Consider the following 19003-nt stretch of genomic DNA (forward strand, 5'->3'; position numbering starts at 1 on the left):
GCATTTGAGTACGTCTGTATCCTCGACATAAAGTTGCGGTCAGAATATTGGGACTAAATCACTGAATGATGTTTAAGTGGTTGCAAGAGCACCATATACAGCTGAATGTTGCAAAGTAATTTATATATTATTTTAAAACGAGATTCGCTCTCATTAGCTTTTAATATTAAACATGTATAGAGACCATTCAACTGTTCGATAAATCGTAAACAAGTGTAAATCTATTTTTCTATTAAAACTTGGGACTATTTTGCATTTTGACATACGCACCGCACAATATTATGCCCACCACTGTTGGCAGTGGGTGTGTGTGTCATGGTAATTGCCTTTGTTTTTGCTGCCGCTATTGCTGCTTTTGGTACCATTGAACTCTGCTGCAGTTGCAACCCCAAAAACATTCCGCAGGGGAATGCATGGAAGTTGAACACAGCCTTGTTTATTTTGCTGCACAACCAGAACGAACGCCCTGCCTCCTCTAGCCCCATCTCTTTGTAGTTGTTTTTGTGGGTTTATGCATTTTTGCGGAATTACAGTGAAGCCTCATAAAATCGTCTAAAATTCTCATAAGTCTTTTCAAAGATGTAAAGCACTGTACAGTAGGGTGCACCATCGATGACTGGTTCTAAGTTCACGATAGGAGCGTTCCACTGTTGTTTCACGTACAGTCAGCACCCCCTATTTTCTCCCACACACCATCTTGATTTGGCTTGAACTTGGTGCTGCGCGCTCTTGTTCCCGATCATTATTTTTTCCATAATCATCGTCATCAGCAGCACATCGCAATGCCTCGCTTTGTTTTCTCTTCAGTTCTTCTGAGCCATGAAATTTATAATCTTGTACAAATTGTTTTGCATTAGTAATGCCTGTGCGCAGTTTGTTCCACTTCTCACATGGGGTAACCACGTCGGTTCTTTAGCTCCGCTTCGCTTTGCTCCCTTTCTTGTATTCTTATTCGTTCTTCCGCCGTCCCTCGGTTCTTCTTCTTTTCTTCTCGTGCTTAATTATGGTGGGAGGAGGGCGGCAGGGTGTTCGGGCACGCCCTCAGTGCACTGCACTCGCATTTCTGATTATTAGCCCGCTCTATTTTTAAACACTTTTACAAGCGGTCTGGAATTTGTCCGTACACCCCCTGCTACACTTCCATCCATCCACCAAAAAAAAAAAATACTGCTAAGTAAAACATATGGCACAGACATTGAGCTCCACTCCCTCTTCTCGAAAAGTGGAGGCGATTCCATTCTTCTGATGGACTCGTGGCCCCAAATGATATTAATCTTGTCATGATATACAATACCAACTGTCAGTTTGATTTGGCCCGAACCGTTTTACCACTCTTCCGTTTGTTCTCCGTCAACTAGTCAACTATCTCCCAAAATTTGCTAATCTAATCGATAGACAACTCGTTCATTATCAATTCCCCTCGTTCCCCCCGCCAAGAAACGCTAAATTATTGTTTTTGATGCTCTAATTAGGGGTGTTGCACTTTTGACATGTTGGAAGTGTGTATTTTAGACGCCTAACTAAATATAGTATAGCAGGTTTACTTACATAAAGATTATAATAACTTTATTAATCAATTATACTATAAATAAAATAATAGGTTAATATAATAGAATAAAGTCAGAGTAAAGTGAATTTTTGTGATTCAAGGGTATTTCAGAAGTTCATGAAGAAAAAAACCCATGTTTATGTTTGGTTTCCACTTTGAACGGTGACGTTTTGGTGCTATTCTTGTATTTATTAACTAATTTGTTGAAATTACCGGTGGTAGATTTATGAGTCAGGTTTTTTTTTTATTCCTACGCTCATGTATGTGCGTTTCAGGTGTGATCGATACCTTTTGAAGATCACCGCTTGTTTTTTTGTTGCCCTCCCTCATTTTCCGCGATTCGCAACAGCTCGTAATGTTGCAGAAGCAACATTAAAATGCCGCTATTTTACACGTGTAAATTTGTATTTCTTTTGAATGTGTGTGTGCGAATTTATGTGCCTGTCGTCTGGCTATTTTCCCCTCATCTCTTCCGCTCTTCGCCCTCTTGGGTCTTTTGTCTCTTTTCCGCTGCCGCCTTTGTCGGTATACAGAAATTTTCGCTATGCAGTTATGTTGATGAGATGTGAATGCGATGATGCTGCTGCAACGTCATTTCTAGCATACTTGTCTCCTCTCTTCCTCTCGAAAGTTCTGCGGCAACATAGAACAGAGAAATGCTGAGTGAAAGGAATAGGCAAAGCAGAGGGAGAGAGGCTGGTGGCCGAGAGAACGTTTGGTTGTTATTGCTTTTGGATGCGGTCGTTGCCCAAATTGGAAAAAAACATGCGCACAGAGTACACTGAAAAGAACCAGTTTTGTAATATAAATAAAAGTCGATATTATTTGGCATAGAGAATATTTTGATTTTTGATTAGAGTATGGGAAAAAATTTGCATTAAGATATACTCTCCTATTTTAATGTATCTTTTATCAACACGGGATGAAATTTCTTTTCGCAAAGTCTGCTACGTTTTTGCTGTGTGTATTTATCGTTTATCGCTTCCTGCTTTTGTTGCGCTTTTCTCTTGACACTCGCTCTTCGCTGCTCTCTCCACGCTCTCTTTCGTTCTCTCACGCAACCTGTAGCGCGCGCAAAAAAAAGTGTATTTTGGCGTGGAAAATTGTTGCTCTTTCTGGGGGGAAGTTTCCTCTTTTTATTTATTTTGTTGTGGGTGACTCGCCGCCATATTGTTTTAGGGGTTGCTAAAACATAAGCGCAATGGGGGTGGTGATGTGTGCAGTTGTATTGTTGCTTTTGCAGCCGGCATTCAACAGTTCGGCAAAAAGAGCGCTCATTTTGGGAATCGTCTCGCGTTGGTCGCTCTCTTAGTAAACGTAAATAGGGTGTATTGATTTTTCCCGGGTTTTTCGCCACTTTGTTTTCCTGTCTTTCTGGAAGTTGCTCGGTTAACAGGCAGCCAAAAAATTCTCAGACTGTCTGTGGAGTGTGACATTGCATTGCATGGCTGCAGTTGCGGAGTAGTTGTTGTTGCTGGGAGCTGGAAAATCCCCAGGACATTTGCAGCTCTCTGTCGCTCCGCTGTCGCGGCCACTGCCGGCGTCGCTGCTTTTGCGGGGACCTGAGCTTTACCCGGGTCGCTGCATTATGCGCAGAGTTAGTTTTGCAGGGAGCCGCGTAGCATTCACGTCACGCAATTTGTACATAACTAGCGAAGATTTTAACATTACATTAGTTTGCAGTGTCCTTGCCGACGCACGACGTCACTGTAATGCATAAAATAAACCAAAAACAAGAGCTCTCAATTAACCTTGCATTCAATTATCCTTCCTAATAACCATTTTTCTCTCTCTTCCCATTGCAGCCTTTTGTGCGCGCGACGCAATTATCTGACAGCACTTGAAAGTATGCTACACAAATTTGTTTCAACTTGTTACTGCAACAATAACAACAACCAAAACAACGGCAACCATCCCACGCAATTTATCATATAGACTGCGTAGCAAGCAAGAGCGAGACAGCAACACGGCGCAACCAGCAGCGAGAAACAACAACAACAAGCAGAAATCAGGAAACCAGGAAACGAACTGGAATATATAGAAAATTCTACAACAAACTACAACAACAAAGCAGTAAAGGTAAGTCGGCTTATCTCCGTTTAATGAGTTTTACGTTTAGTTTTCGTCGTTGCACAGTTTTCCCTTTGTTGGAAATTTACCGGTAGATATATTTTACATACATACATTCATATATGCAGCTCTTTATCAGGGATTTCTCGCGCCCATATTTGGTATAGCTATTCAGATTAGGCGGCAACTAAACTGTAAATATAATTTAGCTTTATAATTTGAAGTCCCTAATTATTTGCACAGGAACTGGAAGTTGGAGATAAATGTTTTTATTCTTGTAAATTAAATAATTATTTACCTTTATTTACCGTTATTTACCTTTAATGGCCTTCCGTATTCTTCTTTTTATTTGTAACAAACTTACTATTCCAATGTTTCTAAGAATGGATTAGCATACCTGTACCTACGCCTAGAGGGCTATTTTGGGCAACCCAATTAACCTCAAAGTTAAACAAAGTAATATCCTTCACGACGAAAAAGTGAATATTTGTGGAGCTAGAAAGGACTTTCTAGGGAGCATTGGGAAAAGGCATTAGGTCTGGGTGTATGTGCATGATAAATGTACATCCAGTCTAGACAGTTGCAGTCACCCTTCCCATCCCTCTGACATATACAACCTTCCCCCCTTGGGCGCATTTTTCGGGGTTGATTTTCAGCTGCCTCTCTTTGCTTTCACTTGGATTGCCTTTATGTTGGCTTTCTTGTTGACGAAAGTTTCGCCTGGTCTGGAAATCTAGAGAAGTTTCTCCGGGGCTCCACAGTTTTCCTTATTTTGTTTTTTTTTTTGTTTACTTTTTTGCGACGGGGGCTTGTTGTGAAACTCCCCGTTCGTTTTCCCTGCTTTTACTGCTCGCATTCTACCCAACTTCAGATTCGCCGTCCTTCTCGAAGGCAACGAACCGCGAAGGCAGCGAAAAGGGGAAGTAAAATTATGATTACGGGGTGTCCTGTCCTGTCCTGTCCTGTCCGTCTGTCTGTCTGTGCGTGCGTTTATTGCATTTGTGTCCGTCTCCGCGCAAAGGATAAAGGTTAGGGGGTAGTAGATGTAGACGGGCAGCGATTTCCTCCCCGGTCAAAGTCCTTTTATCCAGGCGTACAGCTTCACTTTTAGCCCCGCTTCTTCACTCTGCCGTAAGAAATTGGAATTGTGTTTAAAAGCATTCGGTGGGGGCGCGAATCCTAGTTTGATTCGATTCAGTCTGTTGGGCTGGGGAAATAGTAATACCAAGGGGAATACACAAGCCACATACCTTTCAACTGTCGTCTTCGAAAATGTTTAATAAAACACGGTTCACAGCTGTCGCGCTTTGGGGGATTAGATGGAGCATGGAGCAGGATGAAAGCAGGATTGGAAGGAGGCAATTAACTACAAATTATGATAACAAAGGGGATGACTAAGGAAAAGGGGCCGTTGTTTGTGGGGTGTGGCACATTTGTTTGTTTGGAGGGGCCATGGAAATGCCACAACGTTTTGGTTCAAGTGGAGGAAATGCTGACTCACAAGGATAAAAGACAAGGACCGCAGGTGACTCATGGGTCAGTCGATTTGAGGGGCGAAAGTGGCGGAGAGTAGGCGAAAAAAAAACACGTGGTTGGCACAGGAAGCATTGAAACCATTGCTAAGATTATTCACCTTCGTTGTGGGGAACTTAAATCGATTAGATTATAAGTCCGTATTTTCCAATAAATGTATTCATTGTCTACATTGTTTAATTAATCCCTCCACTTGTTCTTTCTCCTTGCAGCTGTTACTCCTAAAGGTAAACGGAGCCACCGACGGCACTTACAACATAAAGATGGCGTCCTCACCGACACCATCTCTGGACTCGATGCGGGGCGGGGCGAACTCGATTGAATCGTACGAACACGCCGGCTATCTATCAGACTCTCCGCTCACGTTGAGCGGTTCATCGCCACCGGCAAGCGATTCGGCAATCTGCAGTGATGAGTACACGGGCGGCAGCAGCGTTAAATCACGCTCTGAGGTGACTGTAATCAATGGCCATCATCCCATTTCGGCCTCCGTATCGTCCAGCTCTTCGGCCAGCTCTTCATCCTGCTCGTCGTCATCGTCCTCATCCTCGTCTTCGTCATCGTCCAGCTCCTCGACCAGCGGCCTCAGCGGTTGCGGCAGTACCAGCAGCAGTGTGATCAGCGCCAACAACGTTGCGAGCAGCAATGGACCAGGCGTTATCGGCAGCAATCTTCAGTCCTCAAACAATGGCGGCAACTCGGGCATCAGCAGTCTGGTCGTGGGTGCGGGCAAGGGAAGCAACAGCAGCAGCAACAGCTCCTCGAGCAACACATCCGCCAATGGATCTCCGCCACGTTGCACCGCCTGCAAGAGCAAGTGCAGCGATGCGGTGGCCAAGTGCTTCGAATGCCAGAGCTACCTGTGCGCCAATTGTGTAACTGCTCATGAGTTCATGCACTGCTTCAACGGACACAATGTGTGCCTGATTAAGGGTTTTGAGGCGAGCACCACTGGCACTCCGCTGTCGGTTGGATCGCCTAGCAACAATCCGGCGTCGAATGAGTTCAAGTACGCCAGTTCGCTGACCATGATGCTGCAGCAGCAGCAACAGCTCGACTCGCAACAACAGCAACAGCAGCAACAATTGCTGCCGGCGCAGCCTATGTCGCAACTCTCGAAGATTGTACTGGCAGCCGCCGCGCAGGCAAATTCCCAGGAGCAACAGCGAGAGGATAGCATCTATGGTTCACTGCACCCACAACAACAACAACAGCAGCAGCAACAGCAGCAGCGACAACTCTTCTGCCCCCGACACAAACAGGAGCTGCTCAAGTTCAGTTGCCGCACCTGCTGCATCCTGGTGTGCAAGGAGTGCATTGTACTGGAGCACTCCACAGGTCTCCACGAACTGGAGAACGTGCAGTCCCCCGGAATGACAACCTCTACGGGATCCACAGCCAACGAGTCAGCTTTGCAGACTCTGCTCGCCGATATGCGTGGCAAAATTGGCGAGATTGTCGGCATTGCTGGAAACTCGGACCAGAATCTCACCAAGGTGAAGCTGCAGTACCAAAAGGCTCACAACGAGCTGAACGAGACGCACCAGTTCTTCGCTTCCATGCTGGACGAGCGCAAGACCGAATTGCTCAAGGAACTGGAGACGCTGTACACGGCCAAGGTTAACAGCAACAATTCGTGGCAGCAACGCTCCCGCGACTTGATCGACAAGGGACTGGCCACCTGCGAGGCGGTCGAGCGGAGTCCTGCTCCGCCATCATCCTTGCTGACAGAGGCCCTTCTCCTGCGCAAATCCCTGGAGCAACAACTACAGACGGGCATTCAGGAGATGCAGCTACCATTCGAGATCGAATTTATGTCCAACTATCAGTCGATTCAGGCCGGCGTGCGCAACACCTTTGGTTACATTCGGGCAAACAGCTCAGATGGTGGACCTACTGGCATGAGCCTGACGAGCAATGGCCACGGAAAGCAGCCGCCAATTGCCCGACCAACACAGAGCGCCAGCAACAGCAGTGCGAGCAGCGCGGGCAGTGGTCACCATGGCCACCACCAACAGTCACACCATCATGGCCACCACAATCATCACCAGACGGCCCATCATCAACAGCTGCAGGCGCAATCGTCGCTGCATGGCTTGGGTCTTGGATTGAGTGGCGCCAGTTTGTTGGATAGCAGCTCTAGCGCAGGCGGAGCAGTGGGAGCCTTCAGCAACGGAGGACTTCTGCTGGGCGGTCGCGATCGGAACGCTCTGGCAGTGGAACAGCATTTCGGTGAGCTGATGCCCAAGCGAGGAGGAGGTGGCTACACGGGCAGCAATGGATCGGCCACCAGTGCCGTGGCCCACTACAATCCCTACGAGAAGTGGAGCAACGGCGGTAGCGACAATCTGTTTTCATCGGTGACAAGCGGCGTGTCCGGTAGCTCTGCAGTGGCCGATGCATTTGCCAGCCTGTCTGCTGTTGGAGGATCCGTGGTTAGTGGCGCTGGAGCTGGCGGAAGTACTGTGAGCTCAGAGTCGTTGCTGGACCTCACCAACAAGCTGCTTTCGGCCACTATCTATCCGCCCAAGTCGCAGATCAAGCGACAGAAGATGATTTACCACTGCAAGTTTGGCGAATTCGGCGTGATGGAGGGCCAGTTCACGGAGCCCAGCGGTGTGGCGGTAAATGCCCAGAATGACATCATTGTTGCGGATACGAACAACCATCGCATTCAGATCTTCGACAAGGAGGGACGCTTCAAGTTCCAGTTTGGCGAGTGCGGCAAGCGTGACTCGCAGCTGCTCTATCCGAACCGCGTGGCCGTGGTGCGCAATTCCGGCGATATTATTGTCACCGAGCGCTCGCCCACACACCAGATACAGATCTACAATCAGTACGGCCAGTTTGTGAGGAAATTCGGGGCCACCATTCTGCAGCATCCTCGCGGCGTGACCGTGGACAACAAGGGACGGATCATTGTGGTGGAATGCAAGGTGATGCGTGTGATCATCTTTGATCAGAACGGCAATGTGCTGCACAAGTTCGGGTGCTCTAAGCACCTCGAGTTCCCCAACGGCGTGGTGGTCAACGACAAGCAGGAGATCTTCATCAGCGACAATCGGGCGCACTGTGTCAAGGTGTTCAACTACGAGGGCCAGTATCTGCGGCAGATTGGCGGCGAGGGTATTACCAACTACCCAATTGGCGTCGGGATCAACTCGAACGGGGAGATCCTCATCGCGGACAACCACAACAACTTCAACCTGACGATCTTCACGCAGGACGGGCAGCTGATCTCGGCGCTCGAGTCGAAGGTGAAGCACGCGCAGTGCTTCGATGTGGCGCTCATGGACGACGGCAGTGTGGTGCTGGCCAGCAAGGACTATCGGCTCTACATATATCGCTATGTCCAACTGGCGCCAGTGGGTATGTAAACACACAGACACACACACTCCATGGATGTGAGTCCGGAAAGGAGGAGGATCTGTGGTCCGGCACTCACTACTTCTATAGGCTAAGTTCTCAATAGTCTGACTTGCTCGGTCTCTCCAGCTCTAATTCTAAATCTACACAATCGAAGTTGAAATCGAAATCTATAAGATCCCTACTATCTCCCCCGATCTGTCATCTCTCATAGCCTTAGACTTTGCTCGCTATGTAATAACACACACGCACACTGTTGGAATGATTTTTATTATCTTTTAAATTATTGTTGAATTTTGTTTTATTTTTTTTATATATATTTACACTGTTAAGCTTAGTTTTTATTTGTGCGTACTTGTTTATGATAAATATATATTATGTGTATTCATGTTCATGTTCAAATCGGATAGTGCCGCCGCCTCTCTATATCTTTGCACACTTCTCACTTCAAACCCTCGTATCTCTATCTCGCGTGCAAGTCGTATTTTCAACAAACACAAGCAAACAACCGAAACAAACAAAAAAAATGACACTTTTTAACTATATATAGTAGATACCAGAAGAAATCCCTCCACTTTTTTTATGTTCGTTGCCGACTGCAAGGAAAAAAAAGGAAAAAAATTATGAAAAAAAGAAGTTGGTATAAAATAAACTTAACAAATAACCGCCAACAAAATGGAGCCGCGTATCGAGCATTAATTAATTAATAATTGATTGTAATTTTTAGATATATGATTGCGCAAATTGTTTGTTATTATTATTTTTGATTGCATAAACATTTGATACATTATATATTATATAGCTGTTTTTTACGTTTATAAATTATTTTTGATTATACCACTTATTGATTACTGATTATTTATATTTATATACATTAATTAATTATCCTCTAAGACATGTTTGCTACTTTTATACGAAATCAACCGAACCCAAAACCGAACCGCGACACAAACAACAATTCACAATTTTTATACTCGCTTAGAATTTATGTTTTCCATTGTTTTATTGTAACCACGACAGCGGAAAGAAAAGATGGAATTACCTACCTACACCGTAATAATAATGCAGACAAAAACCCACTGGCGATTCTTTAATTTAATTTAAACAAAAACAACTGAACGCACTGAGAATAGTTGAAATTTTTGTTCTTGATTGTTGAACTATTTTTTGTTTAGGCATTTATATTTTAAAATAATTTCTTCGTTCGCAAGGAAGACGGACGAATTTGTTGTTTTGCCCCAAAATATATTACTATATTATATGCGAAAATTATTTGTTGTCAAATTGAATTTAAATAAACATGGAAAAATGTGTATATCAAACGAAAACAAGGCGATATTTATGTGCACCAAGTTAGTTAGTGGTAACTTCGAGTGCGAATTCAAAGTATCTTGAGGATGTGTGTGCATAGATCTAATTGAGTATTTAAAAGTAACATTTAACTAAAAGTTGGCAATCAGCGCAGAAGACTTGAAACATTTATAACTATTATAATTATACAATTAAAGTATGTCTATTAATATACGATAAACACTTAAATCAGTAAATCAAAAATCTCAAATAATTGAATAGTTATAAAGAGAAACCGCGAATAGGGAAACAACATCCCAGCCAAGCCAGACCAATCGCCCACTTATGTTTACTTCCTTGACAGAAATAGGGACTAAATACGAAAGCCACACGGTGGGCAACAATCAGGATATGGTACTCGAAGGAATCGTCACATATCCTCTTGATCTGTTGCGCACCGTGTGCACATGGACTTCTAATTGCAATGATTTAGTTAAAGCATTTACTTGGATAGGCCTCAAATGATGATTGCAGAGCTAACAAAAGTGTTCTTTAAGTAAGGGTTAGTTAAAAGCAGTTAGGACGTTAGATATTTAAAGTGAACATACTATTAAGGCAAGGAAACACAACTTTTTGAGACTACAAACGCAACATTAACAGGAACAGCATTTAAAAAATGTTTATTTTGTAATTTTAAAAGTAATCACTATGTATTTTTGTTGGTTTTGCTTGGAACGCGACGCGAACCCCGCCCCCTTGACCCCATTGACACGCCCACACGTAAGCAGGTATTAGATTTCTTGAATATAATTTAACAATATTGTATTAAACACGTAGTATTTAACTAATATAGTTTCCCCCCTTCCTCATCCTCTTTATATTCCCTTGTTTGTTTTGAAAAAACGCCTTGCTCTGTGTAATTTCTGATTTGCTTGACCTATTATTTTAATTATTTGATAATTACCTATGTTTTGTGTGTATCTACTTAAGTGAGATTATTAAATATACGAAAATATATTTTTTAGTTCTTTCTTGTTGTAATCTTAATTGACTTTAATCGACCTATTGTATTGAAGATTAATGTATCGATGTAATGGTAGCTGTAATAACGACAAAGGGTTTAAACAAAGTATTGTACGTTTTCTGTGTGAGAAACACTTTTTACTTGACAGCCAAAAAAAAAAAAAGCAAACTAAAAAGTACACAAAAACTGTTGAAATTTTTTTTATATAAAAATTGTTGAAAATAAAACTAAAAGAAAAACTAAAACACATAAGATACTGCAAATTGATGGTATTTATTACGGCATAATGCGTACTATTTAATTGTATTTATTATTAGCATTTTAGTGTGCACAATCAGTTTTTGCAAAAAGCAGTTTTATTTGTATTTTGTGCTTGCATAACTTTGTTTTTATGTTTATCAACTATTATTATTATTACATTTTTAAATGTTATACAAACAAAACGAACTACGAACACACAACATGGGACACAACACACACGATAACGACTATTTTATAACAAACTATAAACAATAGACAGCAAATGTACATCTGTGCTCTGTGCAAAAATGTTGTAAAAGCCCACACAAAACACAACCCAACAACAAATGCCACAAAAACCAACTGAAAAACCATTAAAGATTTTATACTTATTCTGATAAAAAGAACCAACCAATTGTTTGCTTTATTTCGTTTTACTTTTGATTTTGATTTGAAGCTGTATCCTTATTTTCTTAGCATTTCTAGCATAGTATTGGTTATACTTTGATCTGAACAGATGCGATGTTGTTAACCCACTAAGGCCGAATTTCCTTTCCTGTCCTTTCGTTCCCCCCGATCCCCCTGAGATCTATCTGTAGTAGTGGTAAACTATTTAATCTTTATATGAATATATATGTGAATGTATGTTGATAAACAAATTGATGAATTGAGAATCTAATAGACTGTGCAACCACAAAAATGGAAAACCGATAAAAGTTTTTTAAATATATATTTCTATATATTTAAATCTCGGGTAAGGGGCAGCAAAACACAAAATTATTTATACATGCATATACATACCTATAAGATACAGTGTGTAACCATAGCACAGTGAGCTATCAAAACTAACTATACTAGCGTCTTATTTCCGATACTCCAGATCGATTGATATGATATGTAAACCATTAATACCGCCAATTAACTGTGCTCTAACCCAAACTTATATAACCAAACTGGGCGTTAAGTGCCCCGTGACACTTGCTTTGGTATCTCGCTCTATACATATATATATATATATATATATATATATAAATTTATAAATTTATGTATGTTAACATTGCCGATATATAGTATATGTAGTTGGGCATTTTGCGTGTGTCGCCATTTGTGATTAGTTTTTGGGCCAAAGTCTCGTGTCACCAAAGAAAAAAAAATGAAGAAAAAACCCGAAAAAGAAAAGAAAGTATGAAGGAAACAGGACGCCAAAAATGTAAGGAAAATTCTGAGATGGAAATTCAAAAGTAAAGTAACTCCACCATTTGAGTAGTGCTAAGCGTAAGTGTTGTTTAATAAATGGCAATGACATGCATACACGTATTATAATCGTATTATGGCTACTATTATTTTGTGATTGTTAGGAGCTCTCTATGAATGTTGAACGGAATCGAATCGAATCGAATCGAAGCGAAATCGAATCGGGATCGCGATCCATCTACGGATCGGTCCCACTCTCTCTTTTTGGGATTGGTTGAGGAAGAGACTGTCAGGCACAAGTTACGCAGAACAGAACTAGATACTAGATGTTAGTACTAGATGTATAGATAGGTACGAGCGCTACGAGCATATTGGTGTTTGTATGTCATATCTGAGGAATCATTTTAATTGTAGTTTATATTTTTGATAAATGTTATTAAGGAACGGAACAAAAATGTAAATCAAAGTCATTTGTCTGCATTGTTGAGCATGTTTGTATGGAATTTAAATTTTGTACGAATTCTAGTAGATGGAAGGCAGTTCGGGGATTCGAAACGAGGAATGGCAAAACAGCAGCAAACTACATACATATATGAATGGAACGCAAATCCAAAAGTAAATTAAAATTCAAATGGCTTCGTAGAAGTGTTTTTAAGTATTATTAGTATATGCATTAGGCTACGAAAGCTCTGAACGAAAAATGCTTAAACCACTAAATTATTAACAACATACCATATAGATATATGTATGCAGCTAATTGAATAACCATTGAGTGTGTGTGTGTATACTTTTTGTCATCCAGCACCCAACTTAAAAAAGAAAACAATCTCAGATCGGAGTTATCCTTTCGAACAGATCGGCAATCGTTTTTCGCTGGTGCCAGGACCTTTTCATTAAGTAGAACTTCAATTCTGATATTCCGTCAAATGTTTTAAGTGAATTATAGGCAAAAGATACGAGAAACAATATATATATATATATATATATTTAATATGCATGCTTGAGTAGTGTCTGTTTGAATGTCTGTAATTTGTACGTAACTCAACAACATAGCATTAATGACAAATGATCGGTTCATTCCCGCATTAGTTTAGTTTCCCTTTTTTGTCGCATTAGATATAGGCTATATCTCTACGATTAAGTAGACTAGAAATTGAGGAACAAGATACTTTATTTCGACCTTTTAGCGCTTGGTCACGAACTTCACCGAACATTCAAGTAGCAATCCAAACCAACATAACAACTAACATAAATGATAAATACCAAACAAAATAATTAACTATGACTGATTTTATACACGAATTGAAGGATTTACACAACAAATTATACACATATACATACATATATATGAATATTTATATTTATAATGTTGCTACTATATAAAACAAAACCAAAACAAAACAAAACAAAACAAGTTGAAGTTGAAGCCCCGGATTAAGTCCTGGACTTCTCCATCTGTAATACATTTTACACTTTAGGCTACTTAACGCTACATTCTTGTATATCTACGAGTATAAAAACTATATTTATGTGTGTGTTTAACGGCGAAGAAACCAAGCCACTTAGTAGTGAACTCAACAGTTTTTTAACACTCGAAAACAACAAAATCTTAGACTGCTTCAAAAACGTAAACGTGAAAAAAATATATGTATATGTATATGTATGAAAAACTCTTGTGAAATAAAATGAACATAAGACTCGTTTAGGGAATTTTTCTGAACAGATTTTCCGTTTCCTTTCGCTTGTTTTCTCCCTATGCACTTGTTTAAACTGAGAAACTATAACTATAACTATAACTAAATTGACTTTAAGCCGAATGCGGACTTTCACTCTCGATGAACTAAAAAACTAAAAACCAAAACCAAATTTCGAAACGCGCAAGACAAACAAGAACAAGGAAAATGAATATTTTCGCTAATTTTTCTAGCTGCAAATAAAATATTTATATACATACATCCGTGAATATAATCTATAATAATAATGCATATACGCAAAGTAAGGCATATTAACTGTTTGTTGTTAGCTGCTTATTCTTCCTATTGAAGATTATGAAAAATAAAAACTAAAAACAAAAACAAATTCATATCCCAAGCATTTTTGTAATTTTTAACGAAAAACGACATATTAAAAACTCTAAAAATACGCAAAGAAAACATGAGAATAATTTGTAAGCCGATCATTTTAAGAACAAGTTTATCTAACTTTAAATCAGAACCAAATGGGCAATGTTTAATGCAATAACTAAATAGGAAGCTTAAAAAAACCATTTTTTTATCACACTTTTTTTTTGTAGAAGTACTTATTGTTTTAATATGGTACTGCGTTTGGTAACCTTTTATCTTTAAAAAATATTATTTTTTTGCACTTATCCCTCCATCCAATGTAAGATTCATATTTTTCACATGAAAACATTTGATTTATTTAATTTTTAATTTCATTTCTTGCAGTATTGCACAAATTGCACAGCAACATCAATGAAACCAGCAAGAGCTTCTTGGCAGACAGAATACAGCAACATTTCATTTGAAATAGAAAAGCGAAAGAAACGAAATATTATTAATCAATCACCAAACATTCCCCATACAATTGTGTTATGTTAATGAATTTGTTGTTGAAGAAGAGGATGTAAGAAGGAATGTAATGTAATGGCGATGCATGGACAAGTTTACGTTACGCAATTATTTTAAATCAATTTCGGGACTCAAAAATTATATAAATATTAATGTATTTGCAATTAGTGTAAATGAGTCTCTACGGTCGAACCGCACACAAAGAATTCACACAGACAAGAATCAACGTTGCTAAATCATTGAAATATGCATAAATGTTAGCTCATCTTAATCATAATCGATCATTCAGCATAGATTTTAATATTTATAACGCTATATAGTGCAACTAAGCCGATCATGGTATCATCATCTAGTCATCATGCATACATATATGTATTTTTATAATTAATTATTATTAATATTAAATAAAAAAAAAAACAAAAACAAAAACCAAAACCAAAATGAAACAGAAAATGAAAAGGAACACCAATCTAATGTTAAATGTCGTTATAATTAAGTTTTCTTTGTATACATACATATATATTATGTTTAGCTAACGATTTACCAATTACCAATTTTCCGTGTAAGGATTGATTTTTATGTCTCCCCGCAATTTGAATTTCTCGCTAAAGCCAAGTTGAATTTTAACGTACACAAAAAAAGGAAAAAAACGAGTGAATACTGTATACAGGGTGTTGCTTAAATGGCTTTCATATACTACGTTGTCATATGAAACTAAGACATTTTATCAGCTAAAGTAATAAAAGTAATATGTTTTCTTTATGGTTAATTGTTTACACTGTACGTTCAGTTACAAATCGTATATTTCGCTCAAATTTTGTTTTACACTTAAGATAAATACAAATAAAAAAAAAAAAGAAAATCAAAGACAAAAAAAAAATGTTAAAGCAAATGACAAGAAAATGTGGAAAATATGGACTGACAAGCAAATAATGTATATCATTGAGAGGGTTGGCATTTTTATTCAATACTTATATAAATATAAAGAAAATCTATATTACACGTAGACTTTGTCAGGCAGGCCATTCTCAGCTGTTTCGAACGGGGAAATTGTTAACTTTTTGCGTTGAAATGAAAAAAAGGAAAATAAAATAAAAGGAAAGGAAAAGGAAATATATACACGCCCACCAAATGCATACTATATGCCATATACTGTTTCTAACATGCATACAAAGATTTAACCACAGTACAGAGCAATTACCATTCGGTTTAAGTTTGTAACTGACTTAACTTACTGCCAGGATCAGCTCAGCTCGGCTCCTCAGATACCCTGCATGATACTCACTCGATCAGTCAGTCACTCAATCAGTCAGTCACTCAATCACTCACTCACTCACTCACTCAATCATCCAGTCATTCACTAATCCATCTTTCCCACAAATCCAGCACAATTAAATGTAATCTAAACCAGTAAACCAAGCCACTTTTTTGACAAAACGAAACCGGAAAGGCATTTAACTTGAATCTTCAACATTTTTGAGCACAACCAACTGTTTTTTTTTTCTTTGAATTACATTTAAACTCGTCAAGAAGAAAATTAAAATGTAATCATAATCGTACTTAATTGAATACGATGTAATTGAATGTGAACGTTATTAACTCATTAACTATTATTACTAACTAAGATTCCAACTGTATGCGCATTTTATATATAAACCTATATATATAAAACATTAAGGCAAACCCAAGATAAAAACTCATTAATGTAATGTGTAAGAGAAACAAAAGGTACTTACGGTAAATTATATATGAATATTTTTATACATGTGGAAAACGTAAAAACAGAGAAGAAATCATAATAATTTATTAAAAGCTGAAATTTGCTAGCTAGAGTGGCGAGTTCGGGAATACCTATTTGAATTTGATATGACAACAGATTTTAAACTGTGCTCAAAATGGCAAATCCAATCCAATGGCAAAGTCGACAGCGTCAGCGAGAATTTTTGAAATATAATATGAGAAGGAAATAAAAGTCTTTTTAATGCTTAGGGGCCACAATTTTCGAAGTAATTAAAAAATGAAAAAAAAAAAATGAAATTATTATTATATTAAAATACGGTATTAATTAACATTTAAAAAATGTTGTGTAACATTAATATTAAACCAACCAACAAGAACAACCAGCAACAACAATTGTATTGTAAGAATTTCTATTTCCATTAAACAACAATAAAATTATTTTGTTTTTAAATAACTCGAATGCGTTTTATTATTCGATCAGTGAGTTTTGGCAAGTTTTTGCTACTTGGCAAGCATAAATGACTTAAATGACTTTCTTACTTAATATATTTAGATCTTTGTTTGTAAAATTTGAGATTGCACATTCCTATCTGATGCCAGCTTAAAGGTAAAATATATTATGATTATAATCATGCTAAAACTAGTTTTCTGTTGTTCCTTTTGGTAACTTTTGAGTCCTGAAAATAAAGCATTTAAATAAATCGAATAAACTAGATTTTCTTTACTACAACTCACATAACGCGAAGTTCATCCAACGTTGGAACATTGAGGCGAGAGGGCAACCGTGCTCCATCCTCCTGCTGAACTTCCTGCGGATGTTTCTTGAGCTTGTGCGACCGGCAATTGGCATTACAGGCAAAGGACTTGCCACAGTAGTTGCAAACGTACGGTCGCAGCCCCGTGTGGCTCAGCAAGTGGGTCTTGAGAGTCTTTGAGCGCTTGAAGAGAGCGCCGCAGACATCACACTTCAGGCGCCGCTCCTCGGTGTGCACGACCTTGTGCATGTTCCAGGTGCGACGCGTTTGCAGCTTCTTGCCGCAAATGTTGCACACGAAACTGGGCTCCGCATGGATTTGGTAGTGGGCCTTCAGCCGAGCCCGATTCTTAAAGCCCGCCTTGCAGACGGTGCACTCGAAGGGACGGCTTTCCGTGTGAACCAGCTTGTGTTCATTTAGTGCTGTTATTGTCTTCAGTTGCTTGCCGCAACTATCGCAGATATATGGCTTGACATTCTGGTGTATGCCCTCTTTGTGGAGCTTCAGCGCTGTGGCGGAGGATAGCGTTTTGTTGCAAATATCACAGGTTGTTGTTGTTTTGTCCACTTTCACACGCCGCTCGATCCGGCGGCACTCGCGTTCCAAGTGTTTCTCGTATGAAGCGCGGTTTCTGTAGACCTTGCCACATTTCTCGCAGTCCATTCGACCCCGTTTGGCCTTCTCCTCGGCAGTTGATTCCAGAGTATTTGGCGTGGTTGCCACAGCGACGAGATCCATTAGCTGGCCATCTACGGGCAGGAAATCGTCGTCTCCTTCACAGCTGTCAAGCATTTCTGATTTGACATCATTCTCCATTGAGGCCGGAGAGGTTGTGCTGTCGAGGCGCGGTTGCGATAGTTCCTCCTGAGGCAGTTCGTCTAGCACATCCTCCATGTCCAGTTGACTTGTGTTCTTTTCCAACAGAATGGGACCTAAGTCGATGAATTCTTGCTTGGGTATCTCCATTTCTACGTTCTTTTTGGTTTGAATTAAGTGGGTTGTTGTTGTCCTTTTCGATATTTCCATTTCTTGGCTGCTTGTCTCCGCCAAAGGAAAGTCCTTTAATAGTTCGGCGGGTTTTTGATAAACATTATCGGACTCCATTTCAAGAGCAGGAATTGGCTTTATAATGTGCGTCCAGTCGTCATCGCACAGTCCAAACTGCTGACGCAGTGCAGCCACGTCCATTTCCTGGTCCCCATCTGTTTCTGTTCGCCGCAGGACCTCAAAGATGTCTTGCACTTTGGTCACATGCTCTGCAAAATCGATTAGTTCGCTAATAAGCGTATAGCACTCCGTACACAGCACGCTGCTTAGCTCGTCCTCCAGTTGCATCTGGCGAAAAAATATTTCACATAACAGTTACTGAAGCATATGTTTCATATCACTTACTTGCACTTCGAAGTACTTGCGAATGGCCATTATCAGGACATTGTCCCAGTTTCCCTGAGAATTCTCATTCATTTGCACCTTCACATTGCCGTGGGCGTCGTCCTTGGCGCACAGGCGACACCAGTTCAACCAGTGGCTGCCGTCCGTCATCTTGGCAATGGAACCAAGTGGTCTTATGGGAACACCTTATCGCCGAGAATTAGCAGTTTAATTGTTTACTTTTAGTCCAGATTTGATTCTTTTTCGGGGCAGTGTGACCAGATACAAGTTGTCGCAATCA

At 40.0% G+C, this 19003-nt stretch overlaps 2 protein-coding genes across 6 annotated transcripts in view; one reads left to right on the top strand and one right to left on the bottom strand.

Moving 5' to 3' along the window:
• The window catches only part of brat (brain tumor), a 45943-nt gene extending 28915 nt beyond the window's left edge, over positions 1–17028 (top strand). Inside the window, exons 3-5 of one of the 5 annotated variants that reach the window (NM_001201913.2) lie at positions 3355–3628; positions 5365–8521; positions 14714–17028. In NM_001201913.2, the coding sequence (NP_001188842.2) occupies positions 5416–8521; positions 14714–14793 (3186 nt within the window). In that variant the 5' untranslated portion in view covers positions 3355–3628; positions 5365–5415 and the 3' untranslated portion in view covers positions 14794–17028. Of the gene's footprint in view, positions 1–3136; positions 3259–3354; positions 3629–5364 lie in introns of those variants that run through there. The other 4 variants (NM_001299154.1, NM_057597.4, NM_206004.2 and 1 more) reach the window with 4 other exon arrangements.
• On the bottom strand, positions 17019–18972 carry CG17568 (uncharacterized protein). Its single transcript, NM_136107.2, has 3 exons — positions 18724–18972; positions 17312–18666; positions 17019–17253 (listed from the first exon to the last, which is right to left on the bottom strand). Exons 1-3 carry the CDS (start codon positions 18871–18873, stop codon positions 17217–17219), a joined length of 1542 nt encoding a protein of 513 aa, NP_609951.2. The 5' UTR covers positions 18874–18972; the 3' UTR covers positions 17019–17216.
• Positions 18973–19003: the final 31 nt, after the last annotated feature.

This window comes from Drosophila melanogaster, chromosome 2L (assembly GCF_000001215.4).
Source record: "Drosophila melanogaster chromosome 2L".
Taxonomy (NCBI): domain Eukaryota; kingdom Metazoa; phylum Arthropoda; class Insecta; order Diptera; family Drosophilidae; genus Drosophila; species Drosophila melanogaster.